At 42.7% G+C, this 23,072-nt stretch overlaps 1 protein-coding gene across 1 annotated transcript in view; it reads right to left on the bottom strand.

Annotated features, from left to right (window-relative positions):
• Positions 1-23,072, bottom strand: part of LOC126529659 (luciferin 4-monooxygenase-like) — an 85,467-nt gene that overhangs the window by 43,335 nt on the left and 19,060 nt on the right. The window contains exons 4-5 of the mRNA XM_050177171.3: positions 10,474-10,580; positions 8,155-8,354 (exon numbers count right to left, since the gene is read on the bottom strand). Coding sequence (XP_050033128.2) covers positions 8,155-8,354; positions 10,474-10,580 — 307 coding nt within the window. The remainder of the gene's footprint in view (positions 1-8,154; positions 8,355-10,473; positions 10,581-23,072) is intronic.

Below are 23,072 nucleotides of genomic sequence, written 5' to 3'. Positions count from 1 at the left end.
ATCTATGTTCCACTGCACGAATACTACGTCTGTGACTGCTGAAAATTTTTCTGCTTTTGCGTCTGGTAATTGCGCACAATGGACTCTAAACTATTTTCGGGGGGAATATTTCAAGAATCACAAGAGTCGAACAAGTACGCTTTTCCCATGACACAGCTCTAGAGGCAAAAATATATTTTTTGGTAATATCTTCATAAATCTTTGTCTTAAAAAATGAAACAGCTTTCAAAGCACGTTATCTGCGTTTATTGTCTAAAATATTTTATATGTAAACGCGAAATACGTTTGGAAGCATGTTTGAATTTTACAAACTATGAAAGCAGTTATATTTTTGCACTACACATTTGGTTCTGATAGAAATAAGCAGAACAAGAACCAAATGACCTGCATTTCGTATAATGACATCTTACGGAAAACTGCCTGTCCTAGCAGCGACAAAGAAAGGAAGGACCAGCCGGCTTCGAACGTTCGAACACGCTGGTAGAAACACTGATTTCGATCTGTCGTCATTTGGAGCGCTGGGCTATCGTACACATGTGCTCATGCGGGCAAAAACCAGGTTTATATATCTACCACAATGGGGGAATTCGGTGACATTGTTTTGGAAACTACAATGTTGGATCGAGTTTTTTTTTTCATTTCAAGAGCTACTGCTGCAACCAGACCAACGCAGAGTCAATGAAAGAGATAAATCCCGGGAAATATACCAGTCGATGGACTAGTTGCATCGCAAATCGCTTTTAACTGGCCAAAAGCACCTCCAAAATTTCAGCGTCCCCATAGACTTCCACATACAGCAAACATTGTAGGCGATTTCCAACGGGTTTTTGGCTGTAAGTAATGGTACCGCTTGCACCAGATGTCGGGCTAGCCATGTAGAGCCTATTTCCTAGGGAACATTTCAAGAGATGGCCTCTAGGATTAGTTATTCGCGAAAAAACAACCCTATAGTACATAGGAAATGCTCACGTTTTAAGAGTAGCCGCTAGAGGCGCTGTTCAGTGAAGTCCTCGAAGCGTGATCAGAATGCGTTAGAACACGCACCTATAAAGCGATATGTTAAGACGGAAGAAGCATGTGCGTGCTGCGGAAAGCTAGGGAAACGATGGGGCATATTTTATTAGAATGTGAAGACATCTGCCCAGCGGTCGATTTAGGCACAACTGGCCTCCTTGAAGCCCTTGGGTTCAGCGAGAGCAGGGGATAAGTAAACGTGTCCGCAGTAGATATTTCTAAGAGCCGCTTGGAAGATAGGTGGAAGAAAAGTAGGGAAGTGACAGAAAACGGATACTACAAAATCAAAGTTCGCAATTGGGGGTCAGAAAATTTGGTTGTGGGAGTTCATACTGGCTTTTTTTGTACTTTTTTTCTTTTTAACCTAGGTAGGGCACTGGGCAGTACAATATCAAGAGCTTGGTGGCGCAACCCACGACACTGTTCCAAACGGTATGCTCATAAGATCCATCCATCCATCCACCCTCGAAAAGCAGGTAGAACAGAGATATACGAGAAGCGATCGCTGAACGACAGAAAGCATCCCGAGAGCACAGGCAGGAAAAAAAAAGCAGAATTGCCGCAGGGTAAGCAGTCAGTGAATGGCAAATATACCGGGAGAAAAAATATATGGTTGAAATGCTGGTACAAGAAAAAAATAAAATGTCAAATTAAACGTTGGTTGTGAGAAATATGTGAGAAAAAGAAGGCCGCCCCTACATTATTTTGGAACCACGTAAGCTCATTAGGCAGGAAGTCTGAAAAAATACAACAGCACATCCTAGACAAAAGTGGAAACAAACTGGAATTAAATAACATGCGAGAAATAACAGCCAAATCTTTCCAAGGCAATAACGAGTTTGTACTTGAGGAAAACAAGATCATCAAAGAGAACCGGCTAGAAACGGAGCTGGTGCGGACAAATTTCAACTGGAAGAAAGCCGAAGAGAACATTCATAAGCGTACAGCCACTTGGCTAGACGAGGTTCCCGTAATGCTGAATTAATGAAGTAGGTCCAAAAATTGAGGAAGTTCTGTTGAAAGCACTAGAAAAAAAGTTTAAAAGAGAGGCGAATACCTAAGACTTGGCAGTAAACTAGAATGCGCTTTACTTAGAAAGCTCAGGGGGAAAAAGATAAGATTCCATTCACCTAGACCTTTGACCACTACATTAGTAATACACAGGTTAGCAATGCAGGCAATTAATTTAAGACTGCTAGCATGGGCAGATAATGGCATTTTTGGAGAGCTTCAGAATAGCTTCAGTATAAGTGGTCGTCTGAATGATAACTTCTTTGTCCTTATTCAATATATTGAATTATGCAGAGTAGAAAGCAGACTGGTATGTGTGGCCTTTTTAGGACATTACTGGAGCGTATGACAACATCTTGGGCGTGCTTTGGGTGACGCACTGAGCGCCAACGGGTGTGCCTGCGTGACGGAGAATGTGCTTTCTCGTTTGTGACCATGCGCGCGGACTATGTGGACAAGCATCTGAATGGCCAACTTCCCATAGTAGGAAACTGCTAACAGCTGAGCATTTTATCATAGACGTACGGTGTGGTAGCTCATCTGCCAAAGGATCCGGCCCGTGTTATATATATATATATATATATATATATATATATATTGACACGTGTACTTATCTTTATCGGGCGACCACGTTTCGCCGCTTAACAACTGTAATCGCACAGCGACGGACGCGCATGCATGTATCCGACGTTTCTGGAAAGTTATCGATGCTTCTACCCGGCTGTCTGTTGTCGCCGAACCTTGTGTTATCTGATTTCATCGCGTAACGCGACTGGGTCCAACGATTAGTCTGGAACATTCGACGACTGCTCTATAAAATCCGACGCGCTTGACCCGCTGATCAGATTTTCGACGATCGCCGACTGTGTTCGCCGCTTTCGTTGTGCTATAAGTGTAGCCTGTTTTGTGGGCACAGGTTCGCCCAATAAAATCTAGTTTTGCCTTTCACAGTATTGCCACTGTGTTCTTAACGTCACCACCACGTGGCATCTGGTGGAGGTGCTAGTGCGTTCATGTACCGAACGCCCCCGCAAAGCCGCGATCCAAGCCCGAAGCCCGAGGACAAAACCAACATCGCCCAAGACCAGCGTGCTAGCCGCAGACTTCAAGCAAATTTCCTGACTTCTTGTCTCTTGTGTGGTCGCACTCCCCACATATTGTGGGCATTACGGAAACGTGGCTTCACAATGGCGTCCATGATTCTGAATTCACTCCCCCAGGCTATGTGGCGATACGAGCGGATCGACAGGATAGCAAAAGCGGAGGGGTCGCTCTTGTCGTTTGATCGGACATTAAGTTCTCCGTTATGAAGGCGCCAGCAGAAATTGAATCTGTCTGGTGAAAAGTTTTCTTAATGAACAGTCCATTGCAATCGGCAATCGTTATCGAACGCCAGGTTCATCTGTCGATGTATTGCGCATCCTTAATGATTATTTGAACATAGAAACATTCAAACTGTCTAATCTTATTTTCATGGGCGATTTCAACGCTCCAGGTATCCATTGGCCATCATTTACGTTTTCTGGTCGGGATAAATCCATAAATTGCTGAACATTTACTTGTTCTCCGATCTAAAGCAAATTGTTCACGAAGCAACAAGAGGTGACTCGCTGCTTTACTTGGTCTTTCTCGGTTCAAATATTTATCAGTGTGGTTTTGAATGTGATATTGTTGATGGAATTTTGGACCACAAGGCTGTCGTAGTTACTATTAATTGTCCTGTTTTCGCGCCGAGGTCGACTTTCACCACATTTCCTGATTTCGCTCGCGCTGATGATATTGCTATCACCGATTTTCTTGCTTCCTCTCTCGATGCATTTCACACGATTAGTCACATCGGTGACATCAACGAACTAGTCAGCGAATTTAAAACTATTGTCAGTGACTGCATGCAACGTTTTGTTCCGCTAAAACCAAAGACGTATCACGTATCACCTAACACCTTCACGTATCACACCGCGTTAGACGCCTCAGGCGCGTGAAGCGTTTATCAGACCCTGATAGTGCTATCAGGTTTGGTAGGGCGAAGGAAGAGCTGCGAGTAATTACGAAATCGGCAAAAGATCGTTTTTTCAATGTCCAGTTAGGAAATCTAAAAACTAACCGTCGCAAATTTCGGCGCTCTGTCTTGCCAACAGAGTCTACATCGGCATATATAATCGTCAATGATGAAACAACTAACGATCCGTTAATAACAACTGATGCTTTCAATGCCTACATTAAATCTGTGTTTTCATCAGATACCCACGAAGTTCCATCCTTTGACCCTCCTAAGGTGACAACTCCGATTACTGATATCATGATTAATGAGCATGGTGTACTGAACCTAATACTACAGTTAGACAATAAAAAATCAACCGTTCCTGATGGTATACCCAATTCTTTTCTTGTTCTTTATTCATTGTGGTCTGCTCGCTACCTAACCATCATCTTTCAAAAGTCCCTCAATACCGGCATTGTTCCATCCTCATGGAAGCTGGCCAAAGTACATTCATTATTCAAATCTGGCAATAAGCAGCTCTTATCTAATTATAGAGCTATTTCATTAACATCATATTCAGGTAAGATGCTGGAGCACATAATTCACAAACATATAGTGGAATTTCTGGAATCTAATAACATGCTTTCTAACTGTCAGCATGGTTTTAGAAAAGGTTTCAGCACCTTAACACAACTAGTAGAATTCTCACATGACATCCTCTGCGCCCTTGATATCGGCACCCAGGTCGACATTACATTTATAGATTTTCCCAAGGCTTTCGATACTGTACTGCATTCTAATCTCTTAATAAAGCTTAACATGATCTTGAAAAATTCTCACTTGGTTAGTTGGATTGCCAGTTTCCTTTCTCATCGGTCACAATTCGTATGTTATAATTCAACTAATTCTTCTTCTGCTGACGTGTCATCTGGTGTACCCCAAGGGTCGGTTCTTGATCCTTTATTATTTCTACTATACATTAATGACTTACCTCGAAACGTCACTTCACGCATACGCCTTTATGCGGACGACTGTGTTTTGCATCGCGTGATTAACACACCAGAACATCATCTTGCACTAAATTCCTCATTTGTCAGCTTCTGTACCTGGTGCAACACTTGGCAAATGAAAATAAATTTTACTAAAACTGTGATAATGTCATTTTCTAATAGTGCCTCTCCTTCATTGACTAATTACACTTTCAACGACTTATCCTTGCACAGGGTCTCAGAATACAAGTATCTTGGCGTCATATTTACCACTAACATGTCCTGGTCAAAACACATTAATTTCATTTGCACTAAAGCACTCCGGAAGCTCGGGTATTTGAGGCGCAATTTTAACAATTCTCCAAAGGAAACTATGTTACTAACGTATAAAACTTTAATTCGCCCTATTCTAGATTATGCCTCTCCTGTGTGGAACCCGCATAAGTAGTGCGACATTAACTCCATTGAGATCATACAACGAAAATCTATTAGGTTCATATATCGTCGCTATGATCACAATTTTTCACCCTCTCGTTCCTTATCTTCTTTGAACCTAACCCCTTTATTCATATGCCGTCACAGTGAGTCACTGAAGTTTCTGCATGGCATCGTCAATTTTTCTTATCGTGTCTCGCATCCCATATATATTCCATCAGACATTCCTCGGTCAAGTAGGAGTCACCATAACCTTAATATTAGGCCTTACATTGCTCGATCTAATAAATTTAGGTACAGCTTTTTCCTACGCGCTATTGAATTCTGGAACTTAATTCCTGGAACAATTAGGTCAATGCCATTAAACGATTTCCTGTTAAAAGTTGACCACACCTGATTTTATGTATTATATTGTTGTTACAGTGTATTGACTCATTCTCGTTTTTGTACTGACTCTCAGTGTTGCTGTTATTTTGAGTTTCATTTGGGTCATCTGCCTTATTTTTTGTGAATTTTTAATATGTTATTGTTTACTTGTTTTTTGTATGACTTCTTTTTGTCTAACCCACTCCTGCAATAGCCCCATAAAGGGGCTGCAGCATGTATAAATAAATAAAAATAAGCATAAATTAATATCTATAGCGGCTCCACAGCCACCTTAGTCCTCCATAAAGAAAACTACAAAATCCCAATAAAGAAAGGCGTCAGGCAGGGGGATACGATTTCTACAATGCTATTCACAGCGTGTTTACAGGAGGTATTCAGAGGCCTCGATTGGGAAGAATTGGGGGTAAGAGTTAATGGAGAATACTTGGATAACTTGCGATTCACTGATGATATTGCCTTGCTTAGTAAATCAGGGTACTAATTGCAATACATGCTCACTAACCTGGATAAGCAAAGCAGAAGGGTGGGTCTAAAAATTAATCTGCAGAAAACTAAAGTAATGTTTAACAGTCTCGGAAGAGAACAGCAGTTTACGATAGGTAGCAAGGCACTGGAAGTGGTAAGGGAATACATCTACTTAGGACAGGTAGTGACCGCTAATCCCGATCATAAGACTGAAATAATCAGAAGAACAAGAATGAGCTGGGGTGCGTTCGGCAGGCATTCTCAGATCATGAACAGCAGGTTGCCATTATCCCCCAAGAGAAAAGTGTATAACAGCTGTGTCTTACCAGTACTCACGCACGGGGCAGAAATCCGGAGGCTTACGAAAAGGGTTCTACTTAAATTGAGGACGGCGCAACGACCCATTCAAAGAAGAATGATGGGTGTAACGTTAAGGGATAAGAAAAGAGCAGATTGGGTGAGAGAACAAACGCAAGGTAATGACATCTTAGTTGAAATCAAGAAACGGAAATGGACATGGGCAGGACATGTAAGGAGGAGGGACGATAACCAATGGTCATTAAGGGTTAGAGACTGGATTCCAAGGGAAGGGAAGCGTAGCAGGGGGCGGCAGAAAGTAAAGTGGGCGGATGAGATTAAGAAGGTTGCCGGGACAACATGGCCACAATTAGTACATGACCGGGGTAGTTGGAGAAGTATGGGAGAGGCCATTGTCCTGCAGTGGGCATAGCCCGACTGATGATGATGATGATCAAACGGGGCCAACGCGTCAAATTCACGACTGTCGAGACATTGTTCTCGCACAACACGCCATGGTCAGGCACAAGACAAAACAAAGCGCCACGTTCGAGAATTAGTACCGTTGTTACGCAATCAGTGAACGAAGACCTCTGCTTGCTCTTTTACGTTGTATAGAGGCGCATCAAGCCTATGCTTAAATGCAGTTGCACGTAAGCACAGAAAGTCTTCTACCTTACCGATCGGCCGAACAGATAGTGAGCAATATACAAAGACAAAATGCTGTTATGATGTCATCATGTATTCTAATTGTTCATCGCCACCAATTCTAGTAGCCCGAAGAGAGTTTATTTGTTTTTAAAGTGAACAGAGACGGCTGTCTGGAAAGGCACCATGATAATTTTGCAATACTTTACTTTAAAAGGTCATGTGCGATTTGCTTCTACACCTACGTTAATCGAAACACCTCCGTTAAACAACAATACCTCAAATTTTGTACATTCCTATATAGACGTCGTCGAGCACGTAGTTCTGCGCTTGCGTAATGTGGAGGTGGCGCGTCAGCCCCCACCGCGGCAAGTTGTTTTTTTCCATCCAAGGTCATTTTAATTAAGCTTACCACTTCCACACTTAACTGAAAACAAATAATTTCTCCAATGTTGCCTAGGCTCTACATGGCTGTGACTAGCGTAAAGTGCGTCCCTCAGTTCCCCTTCTTCTGGTTAAACTGTCCCGTACTTTCAGTCGGATTCACTTTTTACCAGCGCAGTCGTTACTTGTTTGCCAATTGTAATTTTCGTTTTTAAAATATGAATCTATGTGTATGCAGTCACTATGGGTCTTGCTTCTGCTACCGACCAGTGTTGTGATCTCGGCTTGCAGTGTCCGCAGTCACATACTGAAAAAAACTTTTGTAAACAGTTCCAAGTTCTAGTGCCAGGAAAAAGGAAACCCTGGCGAAAGGCTCATTCAGCAGTCCTAATATGAAGGCGTCCATGCCATAGCCCTGCTTCCGCATATGTTAGGAACTCACGGGCTCACGGGAATCTTTATCATCATACCGGCTGCGCTTTACAATACTGGTGGCCGGTCACAATTCTTTTGCCGAGCCTTTTGCACTGCGCGAGTTCTCACCCGAAAGTCACAAGTTCTGCAATGAAGTTGCGGTGACTTATGAGGCCGGCCTTGGGCAAACCAGTAGACCCACTGGAGTGGAACACAATTACAACGTCCTCTGGGTCAGCCGGCGTTGGTGGCTTGAAAAGGTTCCGAGGAGTCTTTCTAAGCTCCACGATGTTCGCCATGCCTTCACGCTCACCAGCTGCCACCAGGGCCTGAAATCCAAGGTAAGGATGAGACATCAGTTTTAGTCAAATAGTGAAGGTAAATTGGCATTTCGAAGTCTTCACTCACCACATCTAAAGCAAGATACGTAATATTCTGCTAACTCTACAAGTAAGACTCCGCAAAATGTAATGTCCCTTAAATCCTTCTGTCACTTCCCTATTGTTCAGTAATTGTAAAACGTCTTGCTCCTAAAATGCCAAGTTTCCCTCTTGCATGTTTTGTTTCGTAGACATTTTACTGTTTGCTTAGTCTTTCTTAAGTTGTTTTTTTGACGTTACTGCTTAAAACCAGTTTTATAATATATGTCACTCCCACCTGATCTATACAGCTTGTCATGAGAAGTACGTCGTTTCGCGGAAACTCATTTGGTGAAAATGTGGCTTCACGAAAAATTACAATATGAAGCACTGACAGAGGAATTACAGTTAAGGGAGAAAGGATAGCGGACCTAGGTATACAGCTGCAAGTGCCTCTAAATTTCGAGACTTTGAAGCAATGTATTTCAAAGTTTTCATACTTTATTGCAATAAATGCATTATAATACTGCGCTAAGTTTGGCAGAAAAATATTGAATGCGTTTGAAAGTAACAAAATGTATGCGTTGATATTTTCTTACTTTTCAAAGAACACTTCTGAAATGTTTTGAGCACAAAAAGCTCCAAATTTTTATAGCAGTTTTATACGCACTGGGCCTTAATAAATGAAGTAATTGTAGGTTTCACCATTGCATAGTAAAAAATAAAAACTTACATAACAAGGACGCAAATTTCAAACCATTTCCTTAGACAAAGTTGTTAGCAAAATGTAAGTTCTGATGGCAACCATTTCATTTCCTTCAGTAAGTGCCACAAGCATTTAGCAACAATTCACACAAGTAAACATTTATTCGGAATGTACAGCGGTTGCAGAGGACATGTTCCTTTTGAAAGCAAAAGTGTTGTTTTCAGAAAACGTCATTTAAGGTTTTAATTTCTCAGAAATTTGCCTAAGACGTTCCAGGTGCGTAATCTTGGCGATTGTTTTCTTCGGATTGCCCTTTAGTATTCTTTCCTTCGCTCGCCTTGATTTAACTACTTTTATTGATCATGGCGGAAGCCTTAAAGTCTGCCTATCTTATCATATCATGGTCCGTGATGCTCAGGACAGCATTTCAAAACGCACCTGATGTAACACTCAATGTCTCCAAAACATCCTTCTTGGCTTTTTTTCCATCACTGTAATTAATTGCACTATAAACAGTGGTTTTAAAAACGTTGTTTTCGGGCATACATCAACCAAATGGCTTCCGCTGGAACAATCGCGCCTGTTATGATGCATTTGGGCTTCAAAGTGAATAGAGTAATTTAACTACAGAGACTATATTTGTAGCCGATCATACAAGTAAATATATTCATACATTTTAAATGAAGACTAACAAAGCAAACTCCACATCGCGTCGCCCGAATTCGCGTGGCTAGAAGGTGGCATCATGGAGGAGCGGCGTGTTTGGCGTAATTTTTAAATACCTTCCAATGCTCAACTGACGATGTCACTGGGTGCAAGGTTTTCTCATGGATGTTGTCACATTTTGGCGCTCATGTAAACAACAGCATTTTAGTCGATTTTACCATCTATGTGCCTCACGTGAAAGTGAAAAACTAGCACCCTGCAAATTTTAGCACAAAGCTTCGGGTGGATGTTAATTTTTCCCTTTTATGCACTTTCCTCCACCTTGTGGGCTTTCGCAGAAGTGATTCGCCGTGTCGCCTTTAGGGAAGAAAATTTTCAGCTGACGTGAAAGGACCCATGTTTACGTCGAAAGGTCCATACAACGACTATAGAAGGGCAGGCCCCATAGACTAGAATTCATAGGATAATTTCTAGGTTTTTAGAAATAGCAGACGAAAGAGATTTACCGTCCAGAGCTTCAGATTCAGTGGTATCTGAATTGAGATGAAAAATATATTTGAGTTGTATTCGTATACGAGGCCCATAGCACGCAGTTAGGTTTGCTCCAGCATTTTCAATTCTGTTTAACGTCTTGATGTTCTTTCACGTCGCTGCGAAACAGCTCATTTTTGGTGTGGCAAAATTATGTGGGATGGACTGCCAAGACGTCTGGCATACCTTGACGGAGGGCAGGTTCTGGCATGCTTCTTGAACTTTGTCAGCGCTTTCCATGTCACAGTAGATGACACTGGGTTTCGTCGTCATGAGAACTCGCGTCATCTCCCCTGTCGTGAGAATGACAAATGGAAAGGTGACTTTTATGATGGTTTTAGTAACGTACTCTTGCCTTGCGATAACGGCGGCCAGCTAATGCACAAATTTACATTGCTCGCCTGCCCTGAAACACCTTAAAGCAAAAAATATGTCCAGCTAATTCGGCATAGGAGGCCAGCAACATACTTGGAGAAATGTTTAGCATCAGGCACTGAGCATTCACAAGTCGCCGTTTGGACAGTGAAAACACCCACCGGTGATGTTCTGCTCTTTTATTTGTTGCTTACTAAACGCCTACAAACCAATGCCGTCGTTTACTTCCTTTTACTAAGCTTGAGGACTCCAGAGAGAACAGAATGATGTTTTTGATGCAGCAGTAGGAAGCATGCTGAACATTTAAGGGCTACTTATAATCGTTAAGTTACAAGCTCTTATTCTGAACATTTAATTGTGCTCACCTTCAGTGTCCATGACCGTATTCCACGTGCCTCGCTTGACTGTCATGGCTAATATTAGCGATGTAAAAGTCATTTTACTTTATTGGATTGTTTGGGACTTTCAAAGATATTCATTGAGATATTAGAACACCAAATTGTTATTGCTAATATGACAGCTATTTGGAGGTACTCTTTCAATTCTCAAGTAAATGTTTCTACCACGGACGCCTCAAAGAATCCGGTTGGCGCTTGTCTTTCTCAGAAGGTCGTTGAAGACCTGTTGCATTCTTCAACATAAGGTAATACTTTGCACAGCAGAAATGGTCTCCAAGGAAACGGGCGGCGTTCGCAATCGTATGGGCATTAGGGAGCCTAGACACGTAGGTTTTCAGCAAAAATATCAGAAGTATGATTGACCACGAACCACTCACTTTCTTTGCCCGCTCTGCTCCCTACCGTGTAAGGCTCATAAGTTGGAAAAGAATGAACTTTAAATTGTACACATAAACGGTGCGCTCCGCAAGGCTGCAGATGTCCTTTCGGGATTTAGTAAGGAAATATTGAAACGAGTACTTCTTTTCTCTTGGAATATTGAGTGTGGGACGGTTTGTTTGTTCTCAAATGCAGCGCACATGTTTATCAATGTTTTCGAGTAATGTCTTTTATTGTGCCCCTGATTTCTACCTAATATATTCTTAGATGTGTTGTTACATATAAAGCATTTCTTATTTTTTATTTGAACATACTGCAGGCTTTACCGGCCTTTGCAGGAGTGGTTACAAAGGTAAAACAGCAGCACTCCAGAACAGAAATGAATGGTTTTAACTTTGGTTACAAAACATTCCTAGTCTAGGAGTGCTATTGGAGGAATTAGAGGGCTGTAAATGGGATATAATAGGACTCAGTGAACTTAGGAGGACAAATGAAGCATATAAAGTGCTAAAAGGCGGGCACGTCCTGTGCTACCGGGGCATAGCGGAGAGACGAGAACTAGGAGTCGGATTCCTGATTAATAAGGATATAGCTGGTAACATAAAGGAATTCTATAGCACTAACGAGAGCGTGGTAGGTCCTGTTGTGAAACTTAATAAGAGGTACAAATTGAAGGTAGTACGAGTCTACGCCCCCAGATCCAGTCATGATGACCAGGAAGCCAAAAGCTTCTATGAAGACGTGGAATCGGCGATGGGTAAAGTCAAAACAAAATACACTATACTGTTGGCGACTTCAATGCACGGGTAGGCAAGAACCAGGTTCGAGACAAGTCAGTGGGGGAATATGGCATAGGCTCTAGGAATAGCAGGGAAGAGTTATTAGTACAGTTTGCAGATCAGAATAATATGCGGATAATGAATACCGTCTTCCGCAAGCGGGATAGCCGAAAGTGGATGTGGAGGAGGCCGAATGGCGAGACTAGAAATGAAATAGACTTTATGCACTGCGCTAACCCTGGCATCATACAACATGTGGATGTGCTCGGCAAACTGCGCTGCAGTGACCATAGGATGGTAAGAACTCGAATTAGACTAGACATGAGGAGGGAACGGAAGAACTCGGTACATAAGAAGCCGATCAATGAGGGAAAATAAAGGAATTCCAGATCAAGCTACAGAACAGGTATTCGGCTTTAACACAGGAAGAGGACCTGAGTTATATAGATATGAACGACAATCTTACGGCCAACATTAAGGAGTGTGCAACAGAAGTCGGTGGCAACTCCTTTAGACAGGATGCCAGTAAGCTATCGCAGGAGACAAAAGATCTGATCAAGAAACACCAATTTATAAAAGCCTCTAACCCTACAGCTAGAATAGAACTGGCAGAACTTTCGAAGTTAGTCAACAAGCGTAAGACAGCTGACATAAGGACATATAATATGGATGGAATGGAACATGCTCTCAGGAACGGAGGAAGCCTAAAAGCAGTGAATAAGAAACTAGGAATATGCAAGAATCAGATGTATGCGTTAAGAGAAAAAGCCGGCAATATCGTTACTAATATGGATGCGATAGTTCAAGTGGTTGAGGAGTTCTATAGAGATTTGTACAGTACCAGTGGCACCCACGACGATAATGGAAGAGAGAATAGTCTAGAGGAATTCGAAATCCCACTAGTAACGCAGGAAGAAGTAAAGAAAGCCTTGGGAGCTCTGCAAAGGGGGAAGGTAGCTGGGGAGTATCAGGTAACAGCAGATATGTTGAAGGATGGTGCGCAGGTAGTTCCAGAAAAACTGGCCACCCTCTATACGCAATGCCTCATGGCTTTGATCGTACCGGAATCTTGGAAGAACGCTAACATAATCCTAATTCATAAGAAAGGGGACGACAAAGACTTGAAAAATTATAGACCGATCAGCTTATTATCTGCTGCCTACGAAGTATTTACTAAGGTAATCGCAAATAGAATCAGGAACACCTTAGATTTCTGTCAACCAAAGGACCAGGCAGCTAGTTCCAGAAAAACTGGCCACCCTCCATAAGCAATGCCTCATGACTTCGATCGTACCGGAATCATGGAAGAACGCTAACATAATCGTAATTCATAACAAAGGGGACGACAAAGACTTGAAAAATTATATACCGTTCAGCTTATTATCCGCTGCCTACAAAGTATTTACTAAGCTAATCTCAAATAGAATCAGGAACACCTTAGATTTCTGTCAACCAAAGGACCAGGCAGGATTCCGTAAAGGCTACTCAACAATACACCATATTCACACTATCAATCAGGTGATAGAGAAATGTGCGGAATATAGTCGACTCTTATATATACCTTTCATTGATTACGAGAAAGCGTTAGATTCAGTCAAAACCTCAGCAGTCATGGATGCATTTTTGAATCATGATGTAGACGAGCCGTCTGAAAAACTACTGAAAGATATCTATAGCGGCTACACATCCACCGTACTCCTCCATAAAGAAAGCAACAAAATCCCAATAAAGAAAGGCGTCAGGCAGGGAGATACGATTTCTCCAATGCTATTCACAGCTTGTTTACAGGAGGTCTTCAGAGACCTGGATTCGGAAGAACCGGGGGTAAAAGGTAATGGAGTACACCTTAGTAACTTGCGATTCGCTGATGATATTGCGTTGCTGTTTAACTCAGGGGAACAATTGTAATGCATGCTCACTTTCCTGGAGAGGTAAAGCAGAAGGGTGGGTCTAAAATTAATCCGCAGAAAACTAAAGTAAAGTTTAGCAGTCTTGGAAGAGAACAGCAGTTTGCGATAGGTAGCGAGGCACAGGAATTGGTAAGAGAATACGTCTACTTCGGGCAGAGAGTGACCGCGGATGCGGACCATGAGACTCAAGCAATGAAAGGCATAAGAATAGGGGGCTGGGGTGCGTTTGGCAGGCATTCTCAGACCATGAACACCGGGTTGCCATTATTCCTTAAGAGAAAAGTTTATAACCGCTGTGTCTTACTAGTACTCACGTACTGGGCAGAAACCTGGAGGCTTACGAAAAGGGTTCTATATAAATTGAGAACGACGCAACGAGCTATGGAAAGAAGAATGATAGGTGTAACGTTAAAGAATAATAAAAGAGCAGATTAGGTCAGGGAATAAAGGCGAGTTAATGACATCTTAGTTCAAATCAAGAAAAATAAAAGGGCATTGGCAGGGCATGTAATGAGGAGGGAAGATAACGGATGGTGCTTAAGGGTTACGGACTGGATTCCAAGGGAAGGGAAGCGTAGCAGGGGACGGAAGAAAGTTAGGTAGGTGGATGAGATTAAGAAGTTTACAGGAACAACATGGCCGCAATTAGTACATGACCGGGGTAATTGGACAAGTATGGGAGAGGCCTTTGCCCTGCAGTGGGCGTAACCAGGCTGCAGCTGATGATGATGACAAAACATTCCCAGTATTACAAATAGAGCACTGTTCGGTTAGTCGTTCCAGTAATAGATAGCGGAGGAAAATAGTGAATAGATATTCACTGTTTCCCTTCGCTATGCATAATAACGCGGGTAGGAGGTCGGCGAACTACCGTTCTTTTGATATGTTGGATTTTGGTTTGCTTTCGCCAAGGACTGTTGTAGTTTTCTGTAGGGCTGTTTCTCTTCTTTTGTGTCTGCGTTTACGTTACTACAAGTGGGCCGACTATGATAAGTTCGCAGTATGCTTCGCCGTCTGAACATAAATTGTATTTTTGCAGTTTGTTCATATAGATACGGTAGTTTTGCATTTAGTGTAGGATATTCAAGCGCGCTGATAGAATGTGTCAGCTATGTGGTATTGACAATCGAAACCGCGCAGGCTAGGGCCGTTAAGCTACCTTGTCCCTAATTCTCCAATTGAAAGTACTCGTAGAACCCGAGAGAGCTTTGAGCGTTTCTCACATGCTGGTAAAATTACGTGGTGTGTGACGTGACATGTATAAGTGCAGTTTTTGTTTACGTGTGTGCGTGTACCGCCATCAGGACATCGCCGGCAACGCTTTGAACGGGGATGCGTTGAAATTGGGAATGTCATTGCTGCATATGTTCTTGTTTTCTTATGCTGTTGAAAGAACGCGATTGTTTTCTTTGTTGTGCTACGTGGACAACATGTATCGCATAACATTCTTGAGCAGGGAGGAGTCAGTTTGAGAGTGTAGACGTTGGCACACTTGCTGCGGTTAGCCATGTTTTGTTAGCTATCTTATCCTCAGTGGATGTGGCTGTAATGACGCCGAGGTCCTTCACAAGAGTACATCAGGCCCGTCATGGAAGTTACGTTGAGCGCTGTGACCTCCTCCCCCGACACGGATAACACGAGAGATGATAACGCATGTGTGGAAAGTGTGTTTTGTGGAATTGTGCCGTGACAGCAGGTCCTTAAGCGAGGAAGGTAATTCCGCTGGATGTGGCTGTTTCAACCCATGTTGCTGCAATGGGCCACCAACCGGTATCATCATCATTATCATCATCATCAGCCCGGTTACGCCCACTGAAGGGAAAAGGCCTCTCCCACACTTCTCCAACTACCCCGGTCATGTACTAGTTGTGGCCATGTTGTCCCTGCAAACTTCTTAATCTAGTCCGCCCACCTAACTTTCTGCCGCCCCCTACTACGTTTCATTTTCCTTGGTATCCAGTCCGTAAGCCTTAATGACCATCGGCTATCGTCCCTCCTCATTACATGCCCTGCCAATGCCCATTTCGTTTCTTGATTTCAACTAAAATGTCATTAACTCGCGTTTGTTCCCTCACCCAATCTGCTGTTTTCTTATCCCTTAACATCACACCTATCATAATTCTTTCCATGGCTCGTTGCATCGTCCTCAACTTAAGTAGAACACTTTTCGTAAGCCTCCACGTTTCTGTCCCGTACGTGAGTACTGGTAAGACACAGCTGTTATACACTTTGCTCTTGAGGGATAATGGCCACCTGCAGTTCATGATCTGAAAATGCCTGCCGAACACACCCCAGCCCATTATTATTTTTCTGATTATTTCAGTTTCATTATCCGGATCCGCGGTCACTACTTGTCCTAAGTAGATGTATTCCCTTACCGCTTCCAGTGCCTCGCTACCTATCGCAAACTGCTGTTCCTTCCGAGACAGTTTAACATTACTCTAGGTTTCTGGAACCTAATTTTTGACCCACATTTCTGCTTTCCCTATCCAGGTCAGTGAACATGCATTGCAGTTGGTCCCCTGAGTTACTATGCAAGGCATCGTCATCAGCGTATCGCACGTTACTAAGGTATTCTCCATTAACTCTTATCCCCAATTCTTCCCAATCCAGGTTTCTGAATACCTCCTGTAAACACGATGTGAATAGCATTGGAGAGATTGTATCTCCCTGCCGGGCGCCTATTTTATAGGGATTTTGTTGCTTTCTTAATGGAGGACTACGCTGGTTGTGGAGCCGCTATAGATATCTTTCAGTATTTTTACATATGGCTCGTCTACACCCTGATTCCGTAATGCCTCCATGACTGCTCAGGCTTCGACTGACTCAAGCGCTTTCTCGTGATCAATGAAAGCAATATATAAGGGTTGGTTATATTCCGCACATTTCTCTATCACCTGATAGATAGCGTGAATATGGTCTATTGTTGAGTAGCCATTACGAAATCCTGCCAGGTCCTTTGGTTGACGGAAGTCTAAGGTGTTCCTGATTCTATTTGCGATTACCTAAGTAAATGCTTTGTAGACAACAGACAGTAAGCTGATCGGTCTATAATTTTTCAACTCCTTGGCGTCCCCTTTCTTATGAATTAGGATTATGTTAGCGTTCTTCCAAGATTCCGGTACGCTCGAGGTCTTGAGGCATTGTGTATACAGGGTGGCCAATTTTTCTGCAACAATCTGTCCACTAACCTTCAACAAATTTAATGTTACCGGATCCTTCCCAGCTGCCTTTTCCCTTTGCATAGCTCCGAAGGCTTTCTTTACTTCTTCTGGCGTTAGGTGTGGGATTTCAAATTCCTCTACACTATTATCTCTTCAATTATCGTCGTGGGTGCCACTGGTACTGCAGAAATCTCTATAGAACTCCTCAACCACTTGAACCATCTCATCCATATTAGCAATATTACAGCCGGCATTGTCTTTTAACGCATACATCTGATTCTTGCCTAGTACTAGTTTCTTCTTCACTGCTTTTAGGCTTCCTCCATTCCTGAGAGCATGCCCAATTCTATCCATATTATACTTCCTTATGTCAGCTGTGTTAAGCTTGTCGATTTACTTGGAAAGTTCTGCTAGTTCAATTCTAGCTGTAGGGTTAGAGGCTTTCGTACATTGGCGTTTCTTGATCAGATCCTTCGTCTCCTGCGATAGCTATCTGGCATCCTGTCTAAAGGAGTTACCACCGACTTCTATTGCACACTCGTTAATGATGCCTATAAAATTGTCGTTCATATCTTCAACATTAAGGTCATCTTTCAGTGTTACGGCCGAATACATGTTCTGTAGCTTGATACGGAATTCCTCTATTTCCCCCCTTACCACTAACTCATTCATCGGCTTCTTATGTACCAGTTTCTTCCGTTCCCTCCTCAAGTCTAGGCTAATTTGAGTTCTTACCACCCTATGGTCACTGCAGCGCAGTTTGCCGAGTACGTCCACATCTTGCATGATGCCAGGGTTAGCGCAGTGTATAAGTTCTATTTCATTTCTAGTCTCGTCATTCGGGCTCCTCCGCTTCCACTTTCAGCTATCCAGCTTGCGGAAGACGGCATTCATTATCCGCATATTATTCTTTTCTGCAAAGTCTACTGATAACTCTTCCCTGCTATTCCTAGAGCCTATGCCATATTCCACCACTGACTTGTCTCCAGCCTGCTTCTTGCCTGCCTTGGCATTGAAGTCGCCCATCAGTATAGTGTATTGTATTTTGACTTTACCCGTCACCGATTCCACGTCTTCATAGAAGCTTTCGACTTACTGGTCATCATGACTGGTTGTAGGGGCGTAGACCCGTACGACCTTCAATTTGTACCTCTTATTAAGTTTCACAACAAGACCTACCACCCTTTCGTTAATGCTATGGAGATCCTGTATGTTACCACCTATATCATTAATAATCATAATATTAATCAGATTGCGCGGCACCGGGATTCGAACCACGTTCGTCTTGCAAGCGAGGCGGATGTTCTACCTCTTCCCCACCGCTGCACCTATTCTTACCAGTTACCAACCGGTAACTGTTTGCGGAAGCTTGTATGACGGAGGGCAGTTAACGAACAGCGAGTGACTCAAAAACGCTTGCGGGGTTTGACGAGATGTGTTTCCCCGTAGAGGCGGGCGAAAGCAAACAAAGGCAAAGAATGTACGCGTTTTTGTTGCGCTTATTAGAACCGCGCGTTCGCCATGCGACGAAAATTTGTCGGAACGCAGCCCGGAAGGACGTTTTGATAAGCAAATAAACGCTGACCTCCACCAGACCCAGGCTCTTCAAGTTGCCAACGTGCACTCGGGCCATCGACGGGTGCTGCATCTTTCACAGCTTCACCTAATTTGGTGCTTGACGAAGGCGTAGTTAAACCACATAATTTTATTTAAGGAATGGATGTTGTAGTCACAAATGGTGCTAACACGAGCGTTATCAGGATCGCTTAAACTTTAACTGTTTGGTAGGCTTCATGGCGGGAAAAAACAATGAGTAAAGCAAAACGTTCACTCTCCTGTCTGCTTTTCGCTGTCTCGTTCTTAACACTTGTTTCTTTCATGTTATACAGAGAGTTATTGAGACAACAGATCGCACTGGCTATGCAGAAACATTTTTGTACAACATTCACGTGGGTGGTTAAAAACAACGAAGATGCTGTGTGTGTCTAAAAATTGCCTCCCAAATTAACAAAGAAAAATTCGTTCAGGGAGCTTCAAGACCTCGTCTGTATTGAAAAACAGCTTCCGGAGCGCAATAAACACATTTTCTAGTTTCGAACAAGAACGTAATGGCTATGAAAATGAAAGTGGAGGTTCTATCAATCTGGAGTCGTCTGTCCAACCTTGTTATACACGGTGTTAAAGAACAGCAAGGCGAATCAACGAACATGCTTCTTGAAACGGTTCAAAAAATATTTTCAAGTGTATACTTGAATAAAAACCATGTGAATCGAAAGAATCCATCGCCTTGTAGACACAAATAAACTGGCGGTTCTAGGGCCCGACCCCTGATTCTGAAAGAAACTGCTCGACTATCGAGACAAAGTTACGCTCCTTAAACGCCGTGCGATTCTTAAATGCACAGGTTTCTGTGTTAGTGAATGCATTTCTCGTAATATTTGTCAGTTTAGACACAAGATGTGGGACAGACCAAAAGATAATCGGGATAAGCAAACAAGGGTTACACTAGCGTACGATAAGGTGTGCATGAATGGGTGCCTTTTTTCCTTGATGGTGACCGTAAAACATAGTTGAAGTGCAAAAAGAATTAAAAGAGCACGGAGCAAGGAACCTTGGGAGAGCTAGTGGCTCGCTGTGGACAGAAGTAACCTTGGTGAATGTCAGCACCCCCCCCCCCCCCCCCCCCCGGAGTCCAAAGTGTTCTTTTTTCACGTCGAGAAGATCTTATATAAATGTTTCTGCTTGATATTCGTTGAATTTTTTTATGTTAGTCTAACAATAAAATGCGCTGCAACCGCGTTATGAAGATGAAATTTTGCACATTCACATTACTGTGTGGGAACAGTTTAATCATCATCATGATCATCACAATCATCAGCCTGTTTTATGTTCACTGCAGGACGAAGGCCTCTCCCTGCGATCTCCAATTACCTCTGTCCTTCGCCAACCGATACCGACTAGCGCCCGCGAATTTCCTAATTTCCTTGCTCCGCCTAGTCTGCTGCCGTCCTCGACTGCGTTTCCCTTCTCTTGGTATCCATTCTGTAATCCTAATGGTTCAACGGTTACCTAACCGGCGCATTACATGAGGTGCCCAGCTGCGTTTTTTAATCTTGATGTCAAATAGATTATCGTCTATACCCGTTTTCTCTCTGATCCGAACCACTCTCTTTCTGTCTTTTAATGTTATGCCTTGCAATATTCGTTCCATCACTCTTTGCGTGGTCTTTAACGTGTTCTCAACCTTCTATGTCAGTCTCCAAGTCTCTACCCCATATGTCATCGATGGAAAAATGCACTGATTGTGCACCTTCTTTTTCAAGGGTAATGGTAAGCTTCCAGTCAGGAGCTGACAAGTTCTGCCTTATGCGATCCGACCCATTTTTATTCTTCTATGAATTTCCTCCTTATGATCAGCGTTCTCTGTGATTAATTGACCCATGTAAACCTACTCCTTCACCGACTCTAGAGGCTCACTGGCAATCCTGAACTCTTGTTCCCTTGCCCGGCTATTCATCATTATCTTTGTCTGCCGCATATTCATCTTCAACCCCACTCTTACACTCACTCTGTTAAGGCCCTCAATCAGTTGTTGTAGCTCGCCTGCATTATTGCTAAATAGGACAATGTCATCGGCAAACCGAAGGTTGCTGAGATATTCGCCGTCGATCCTTACTCCTAAGCCTTCCCAGCTTAATAGCTTGAATATTTCCTCCAAGCACGCAGTGAACAGCATTATAGAGATTGTGTCTCCCTGTCTGACCCTTTTCTTTACAGGTATCGTCTTGCTTTTCTTCTGTAGAATTAAGGTAGCTGTAGAAAATCTGTAGATATTTTCCAAGGTATTTACGTAAGCGTTCTGTACTCCTTGATTACGTAAGGCCTCTATGACTGCTGGTATCTCTACTGAATCAAATGCCTCTTCGTAATCTATGAAAGCCATATAGAGAGGCGCACTGTACTCTGCAGATTTCTCGATAACCTCATTAATGACATGGATGTGATCCATTGTAGAGTATCCCTTCCTGAAGCCAGCCTGTCCCTTCGTTGAATAAAGTCCATTGTTGCTCTTATTCTATTGGAGATAATTTTGGTTAATATTTTCTAATACTGGGAGTAAGCTAATGGGCCTATATCTTTACAATTCTTTTTGTAGATTAGTATAATGTTTGCATTCTTCCTGTTTTCTGGGATCCTTGCAGTCGATAGAAACTTCGTATAAAGAGCCGCCAGTTTTTCATGCAGTATGTCTCCTCCATCTTTGATTAAATCGACAGTTATTCCATCTTGTTGGGCACTTCGTCCTTGTTTCATGTCTTGGAAGGCTCTTCTGACCTCATCTCAAGTTATAGGAGGAGTTTCTCTATCCTGTTCATTATTGTTTCTAATGGAGGTATCCTGGCTCCTCTGGATATTGTACAGGTCAGTATAGAATCCAACTTCCTTTATTATACCTTCGAGATCGCTGATGATATTACCCTGCTTATCTTTCAGCGCATACATCTTGGTATGTCCTATGCCAAGTTTCCTTCTCCCTGATTTCTGGCTGCGTCTATTTTTTACGGCTTCTTCAGTCTTTCTCCCGTTACAATTTAGAATATCACTTATTTTCGCATTGTTGATCAGTTTTGACAGTTCCGCGAATTATAGCTTATCTCTTGAGTTGGATACTTTTGTTCTTTTCGTTTTTATTAGGTCCTTTGTTACAAGGGAGAGCTTACATAGACTTGTACTACCTTTATTCTATACCTGTTATTAAGTTTGATTACGACTAGAGCTTCCCTCTCATTATTGCTGTAGAATTCGTCACATTTGCTCGCTATGTCCTTATGGATTGGGAATCCTACCCCGTATTGCTTCTTACCTGCGAGACCTCTATAGCAAAGAACATGTCCATTATTCAGCAGTGTAAAAGTCTCACCAGCTCTTCTAATCTCACTAAGGCCGATGATATCCCAAACAATGTCTGACAGTTCCTCAAAGAGTCCTGCTAAGCTAGCCTCACTCGAGAGGGTTCGAGTGTTAGACGTTGCAAGGGTCAGTTTCCATTGGCAGCCTGTCCGGACCCAGAGATTCTTAACATCCCCTGCTGCGTTACAGATCTGACCGCCACCTTGGTCAAGTGCTCCACAGCTGCTGGGGACTGAGGGTCATTGGGTAATTGAGTGATTCATTTGGGAGGGAGTGGCCGAATACTGCACCAGGACGGCCAATTCCTGTTCTGGTCAGGGACTGTCTTGTTGAAGCTTAGTAGGCATTTCTAATTTGGTTGGACCTGGATTAGTATAGCTCCACTCGCTCTCGGCATCTTTTGCCAATGACAAGCATCGCTTCATGCCTACAGATGTTGTTCACTGAAGGAGGTGAATCTCAAGCTCACCATCGTCAAATTAAAATATATGTATATATATTGAAGGATTCGAACTTCCGACTATGGTAACCGAGTGTAAGGCATAGATCAGTCAGATAATCCCGTAGGCGGCGAGGCTACCTTATCACCGATAATTACAACCCAGAGGGCACAACATGCCGAAAAACGTCTTCGATTTATGCACTCAAAAACAACATGCCGCTGGTGGGAGAGATCCTACAACCTTCAATGCGAAGGTTGTGAGATCGTTCCCTACCTGCGGCAAGTTATCTTGACATCCACTTTCATTTCTGTTAATTTACCATTTGATGATTTCGTTAATTAAGCATAAGTAATTTCCCCTATGTTGTCCTTGGCGTCAGTGTTTCTTGGCTTCTGATGATATATATATATATATATATATATATATA

This window comes from Dermacentor andersoni, chromosome 9, assembly GCF_023375885.2.
Source record: "Dermacentor andersoni chromosome 9, qqDerAnde1_hic_scaffold, whole genome shotgun sequence".
Lineage (NCBI taxonomy): Eukaryota > Metazoa > Arthropoda > Arachnida > Ixodida > Ixodidae > Dermacentor > Dermacentor andersoni.
This window is presented reverse-complemented; position numbering and strand designations above follow the sequence as displayed.